The 6,197-nt window shown below is 48.5% G+C and overlaps 1 protein-coding gene and 1 pseudogene across 3 annotated transcripts in view; one reads left to right on the top strand and one right to left on the bottom strand.

The window, feature by feature from the left end:
• The window catches only part of LOC101274224 (lysine-specific demethylase 4D-like), a 65,999-nt pseudogene that overhangs the window by 23,243 nt on the left and 36,559 nt on the right, over window positions 1-6,197 (bottom strand).
• LOC125965266 (uncharacterized) overlaps window positions 3,002-6,197 on the top strand; it is a 14,173-nt gene continuing 10,977 nt past the window's right edge. For all 3 annotated transcript variants that reach the window (XM_049714128.1, XM_049714126.1, XM_049714127.1), the window contains exons 1-2: window positions 3,002-3,426; window positions 5,722-5,840. In XM_049714128.1, coding sequence (XP_049570085.1) covers window positions 3,023-3,426; window positions 5,722-5,821 — 504 coding nt within the window. In that variant the 5' untranslated portion in view covers window positions 3,002-3,022 and the 3' untranslated portion in view covers window positions 5,822-5,840. The remainder of the gene's footprint in view (window positions 3,427-5,721; window positions 5,841-6,197) is intronic.

The following is a 6,197-nucleotide window of genomic DNA, read 5'->3' as shown; positions in this document are numbered from 1 at the left end:
ATATTTTCTATTTCTTCCTGGGTCAGTCTCAGAAGGTTGTGCCTTTCCAAGAATTTGTCCATTTCTTCCAGGTTATCCATTTAATTGGCATAGAGCTGCTTGTAGTAATCTCTCATAATCCTTTGTATTTCTGCAGTGTCAATTGTTACTTGTCCTTTTTCATTTGTAATTCTATTGATTTGAGCTTTCTCCCTTTTTTTTTCTTGATGATGCTGGCTAATGGTTTATAAATTTTGTTTATCTTCTTAAATAACCAGCTTTTAGTTTTATTGATCTTTGCTATCATTTCCTTCATTTCTTTTTCATTTATTTCTGATCTGATTTTTATGATTTCTTTCCTTCTGCTAACTTTGGGTTTTTTTTTGTTCTTCTTTCTCTAATTGCTTTAGGTGTAAGATTAGGTTGTTTATTTGAGATGTTTCTTGTTTCTTAAGGTAGGATTTTATTGCTATAAACTTCCCTCTTAGAACTGCTTTTGCTGCATCCCATATGTTTTGGGTCATAGTGTTTTCATTGTCATTTGTTTCTAGGTTTTTTGATTTCTTCTTTGATTTCCTCAGTGATCTCTTGGTTATTAAGTAGTGTATTGTTTAGCCTCCATGTGTTTGTATTTTTACAGATTTTATCCTGTAATTGATATCTAGTCTCATAGCATTGTGGTCAGAAAAGATACTTGATACAATTTCAGTTTTGTTAAATTTACCAAGGCTTGATTTGTGACACAAGATATGATCTATCCTGGAGAATGTTCCATGAGCACTTGAGAAGAATGTGTATTCTGTTGTTTTTGGATGGAATGTCCTATAAATATCAATTAAGTCCATCTTGTTTAATGTATCATTTAAAGCTTGTGTTTCCTCATTTATTTTCAGTTTGGATGATCTATCCATTGGTGAAAGTGGGGTGTTAAATTCCCTACTGTGATTGTGCTACTGTCGATTTCCCCTTTTATGGTTGTTAGTATTTGCCTTATGTATTGAGGTGCTCCTATGTTGGGTGCATAAATATGTACAATTCTTATATCTTCTTCTTGGATTGATCCCTTGATCATTATGTAGTGTCATTCTTTGTCTCTTGTAATAGTTTTTATTTTAAAGTCTATTTTTTCTGACATGAGAATTGCTACTCCAGCTTTCTTTTGATTTCCATTTGCATGGAACGTATTTTTCCATCCCCTCACTTTCAGTCTGAAGTGGGCCTCTTGTAGACAGCAAATATATGGGTCTTGTTTTTGTATCCATGCAGCTAGTTTATGTCTTTTGGTTGGAGCACTTAATCAATTTATATTTAAGGTAAATATCAATATGTATGTTCCTGTTACCATTTTCATAATTCTTTTGGGTTTGTTATTGTAGGTGTTTTCCTTCTCTTGTGTTTCCTTCCTAGAGAACTTTCTTTAGCATTTGTTGTAAACCTGGTATGGTGGTGCTGAATTCTCTTAGATTTGCTTGTCTGTAAAGGTTCTAATTTCTGCATCAAATCTGAATGAGATCCTTGCTGGGTAGAGTAATCTTGCTTGTAGGTTTTTCTCCTTCACCACTTTAAATATGTCCTGCCACACCGTTCTGGCTTGCAGAGTTTCTGTTGAACGATCAGCTGTTAACCTTATGGGGATTCCCTTGTGTTTTATTTGTTGTTTTTCCCTTGATGCTTTTAATATTTTTTCTTCGTATTTAATTTTTGATAGTTTGATTAATATGTGTCTTGGTGTGTTTCTCCTTGGATTTATCCTGTATGGGACTCTCTGTGCTTCCTGGACTTGATTAACTTTTTCCTTTCCCATATTAGGGAAGTTTTCAACTATAATCGCTTCAAATATTTTCTCAGTCCCTTTCTTTTTCTCTTCTTCTTCTGGGACCCCTGTAATTCAAATGTTGGTGTGTGTAATGTTGTCCCAGAAGTCTGTGAGACTGTCCTCAATTCTTTTCATTCTTTTTTCTTTATTCTGTTCTGCAGTAGTTATTTCCACTCTTTTACCTTCAGGTCGCTTATCTGTTCTTCTGCCTCAGTTATTCTGCTATTGATCAATTCCAGAGAATTTTTAATTTCATTTATTCTGTAGTTCATCTCTGTTTGTTTATTATTTAGATCTTCTAGGTCCTTGTTAAACGTTTCTTGTATTTTCTCATTCTATTTCCAAGATTTTGGATCAATCTTACTATCATTAGTCTGAATTCTTTTTCAGGTAGACTGCCTATTTCCTCTTCAATTGTTAGGTATGGTGGGTTTTAATCTTGCTCCTTCATCTGCTGTGTGTTTCTCTGTCTCCTCATTTTGTTTAACATACTGTGTTTGAGGTGGTGGAGGAGGAAGAAGAGGAAGAAAAAGAAGGAGGAGGTGGTGGAGGAGGCGGCGGAGGAGGGGGTGATAGAGAAGGAAGAGGAGGAAGAAAAAAAGGAGGAGGTGATGGAGGAGGAAGAAGAGGAAGAAACAGAAGGAGGAGGCAGAGACGGAGGAGGAGGAGGAGGAGGCGGTGGAAGAGGACGAAGAGGAAGAAAGAGAAGAAAGAGGCATAGGAGGAGGAGGAGGAGGAAGAGGACGAGGAGGTGGTGGAGGAGGAAGAAGAGGACGAAAAAGAAGGAGGAGGCGGTGGAGGAGGCGGAGTAGGAGGTGGTGGAGGAGGAAGAAGAGGAAGAAAAAGATGGAGGAGATGGTGGAGGAGGCGGAGGAGGAGGAGGAGGAGGTGGTGGAGGAGGAAGAAAACGACGAAAAAGAAGGAGGAGGCAGTGGAGGAGGCGGAGGAGGAGGAGGAGGTGGTGGAGGAGGAAAAAGAGGAAGAAAAAGAAGGAGGAGGTGGTGCAGGAGGCGGAGGAGGAGGGGGAGGAGGTGGTGGAGGAGGAAGAAGAGGAAGAAAAAGGTGGAGGAGGTGGTGGAGGAGGACGAAGAGCACGAAAAAAAAGGAGGAGGCGGTGGAGGAGCCGGAGGAGGAGGAGGAGGAGGTGGTGAAGGAGGAAAAAGACGACGAAAAAGAAGGAGGAGACGGTGGAGGAGGGGAAGGAGGAAGTGGTGGAGGAGGAAGAGGATGAAGAAAAAGATGGAGGAGGTGGTGGAGGAGGTGGAGGAGGAGGAGGAGGTGGTGGAGGAGGAAGAAGAGGAAGAAAAAGAAGGAGGAGGCGGTGGAGGAGGCGGAGGAGGAGGAGGAGGTGGTGGAGGAGGAAGAGGAAGAAAAAGAAGGAAGCGGTGGAGGAGGCGGAGGAGGAGGAGGAGGAGGTGGTGGAGGAGGAAGAAGAGGAAGAAAAAGAAGGTGAAGGTGGTGGAGGAGGCGGAGGAGGAGGAGGAGGAGGTGGTGGAGGAGGAAGAAGAGGAAGAAAAAGAAGGTGAAGGTGGTGGAGGAGGCGGAGGAGGAGGAGGAGGAGGTGGTGGAGGAGGAAGAAGAGGAAGAAAAACAAGGAGGAGGAGGTGGAGGAGGCGGAGGACAAGGAGGAGGTGGTGGAAGAGGAAGAAGAGGAAGAAAAACAAGGAGGAGGAGGTGGAGGAGGCGGAGGAGGAGGAGGAGGAGGTGGTGGAGGAGGAAGAAGAGGACGAAAAAGGAGGAGGCGGTGGAGGAGACGGAGAAGGAGGTAGTGGAGGAGGAAGAAGAGGAAGAAAAAGATGGAGGAGATGGTGGAGGAGGCGGAGGAGGAAGAGGTGGTGGAGGAGGAAGAAGAGGAAGAAAAAGAAGGAGGAGGCAGTGGAGGAAGCGGAGGAGGAGGAGGAGGTGGTGGAGGAGGAACAAGAGGAAGGAAAAATGGAGGAGGTGGTGGAGGAGGCAGAGGAGGAGGAGGTGGTGTAGAAGGAAGAAGAGGAAGAAAAAGAAGGAGGAGGTGGTGGAGGAGGTGGAGGAGGAGAAGGAGGTGATGGAGGAGGAAGAAGAGGAAGAAAAAGAAGGAGGAGGCAGTGGAGGAGGCGGAGGAGGAGGAGGTGGTGGAGGAGGAAGAAGAGGAAGAAAATGAAGGAGGAGGCAGTGGAGGAGGCGGAGGAGGAGGAGGTGGTGGAGGAGGAAGAAGAGGAAGAAAAAGGAGGAGATGGTTGAGGAGGTGGAGGAGAACGAGGAGGTGGTGGAGCAGGAAGAAGAGGAAGAAAAAGAAGGAAGAGGCGGTGGAGGAGGCGGAGGAGGAGGTGGTGGAGGAGGAAGAAGAGGAAGAAAAAGATGGAGGAGGCGGTGGAGCAGGCAGAGGAGGAGGAGGAGGTGGTGGAGGAGGAAGAGGAAGAAAAAGAAGCAGGCGGTGGAGGAGGCGGAGGAGGAGGAGGAGAAAGTGGTGGAGGAGGAAGAAGTGGAAGAAAAAGAACGAGGAGGCGGTGGATGAGGCGGAGGAGGAGGAGGAGGAGGTGGTGTAGGAGGAAGAAGAGGAAGAAAAAGGAGGAGGCGGTGGAGGAGGCAGAGGAGGAGGTGGTGTAGGAGAAAGAAGAGGACGAAAATGAAGGAGGAGGCGATGGAGGAGGCGGAGGAGGAGGAGGAGGATGTGGTGGAGGAAGAAGAAGAGGAACAAAAAGAAGGAGGAGGCGGTGGAGGAGGCGGAGGTGTAGGCGGTGGTGTAGGAGGAAGAAGAGGAAGAAAAATGAGGAGGTGGTGGAGGAGGTGCAGGAGGAGGAGGCGGTGGTGGAGGAGGAAGAAGAAGAAGAAAAACAAGGAGGAGGTGGTGGAGGAGGTGGAGGAGGAGGAGGAGGTGGTGGAGGAGGAAGAAGAGGAAGAAAAAAAAGAAGGATGTTGTAGAGGAGGCGGAGGAGGAGGTGGTGGAGGAGGAAGAAGAGGAAGAAAAAGATGGAGGAGGTGGTGGAGGAGGCGGAGAAGGAGGAGGTGGTGTAGGAGGAAGAAGAGGAAGAAAAAGAAGGAGGAGGTGGTGGAGGAGGTGGAGGAGGAGGAGGAGGTTGTGGAGGAGGAAGAAGAGGAAGAAAAAGAAGGAGGAGGAGGTGGAGGAGGCGGAGAAGGACGAGGTGGTGGAGGAGAAAGAAGAGGAAAAAAATGAAGGAGGAGGCGGTGGAGGAGGCGGCGGCGGCGGAGGTGGTGGAGGAAGAAGAAGAGGAAGAAAAAGGAGGAGGTGGTGGAGGAGGTGGAGGAGGAGGAGGAGGTGGTGGAGGAGAAAGAAGAGGAAGAAAAAGGAGGAGGTGGTGGAGGAGGTGGAGGAGGAGGTGATGGAGGAGGAAGAAGAGGAAGAAAAAGGAGGAGGTGGTGGAGGAGGTGGAAGAGGAGGAGGAGGTGGTGGAGGAGGAAGAAGAGGAAGAAAAAGAAGGAGGAGGCGGTGGAGGAGGCGGAGGAGGAGGAGGAGGTGGTGGAGGAGGAAGAGGAAGAAAAAGAAGGAAGCGGTGGAGGAGGCGGAGGAGGAGGAGGAGGAGGTGGTGGAGGAGGAAGAAGAGGACGAAGAAGAAGGAGGACGCGGTGGAGGAGGAGGAAGAGGAGGTGGTTGAGGAGGAAGAAGAGAGCGAAAAATAAGGAGGAGGCGGTGGAGGAGGTAGGGGAGGAGGAGGAGGAGGAGGAGGTGGTGGAGTAGGAAGAAGAGGAAGAAAAAGAAGGGGAAGGCGGTGGAGGAGGTGGAGGAGGAGGAGGAGGTGGTGGAGGAGGAAGAAGAGAATGAAAAAGGAGGAGGCGGTGGAGGAGGCGGAGGAGGAGGTGGTGGAGGAGGAAGAAGAGGAAGAAAAAGAAGGAGGATGCGGTGGAGGAGGCGGAGGAGGAGGAGGAGGTGGTGGAGGAGGAAGAGGAAGAAAAAGAAGGAAGCGGTGGAGGAGGCGGAGGAGGAGGAGGAGGAGGTGGTGGAGAAGGAAGAAGAGGACGAAGAAGAAGGAGGAGGCGGTGGAGGAGGAGGAAGAGGAGGTGGTTGAGGAGGAAGAAGAGAGCGAAAAATAAGGAGGAGGCGGTGGAGGAGGTGGAGGAGGAGGAGGAGGAGGAGGAGGTGGTGGAGGTGGAAGAAGAGGAAGAAAAAGAAGGTGAAGGCGGTGGAGGAGGCGGAGGAGGAGGAGGAGGAGGTGGTGGAGGAGGAAAAAGAGGAAGAAAAAGAAGGAGGAAGTGGTGGAGGACGTGGAGGAGGATGATGAGGTGGTGGAGGAGGAAGAAGAGGAAGAAAAAGGAGGAGATGGTGGAGGAGGTGGAGGAGGAGAAGGAGGTGGTGGAGGAGGAAGAAGAGGAAGAAAAAGGAGGAGGTGGTGGAGGAGGTGGAGGAGGAGGAGGAGGTGGTGGAGGAGGAAGAAGAGGAAGAAAATGAAGGAGGAGGCGGTGGAGGAGG

The sequence above is a fragment of the Orcinus orca genome, chromosome 8, assembly GCF_937001465.1.
Source record: "Orcinus orca chromosome 8, mOrcOrc1.1, whole genome shotgun sequence".
Classification (NCBI taxonomy): Eukaryota; Metazoa; Chordata; class Mammalia; order Artiodactyla; family Delphinidae; genus Orcinus; species Orcinus orca.
This window is presented reverse-complemented; position numbering and strand designations above follow the sequence as displayed.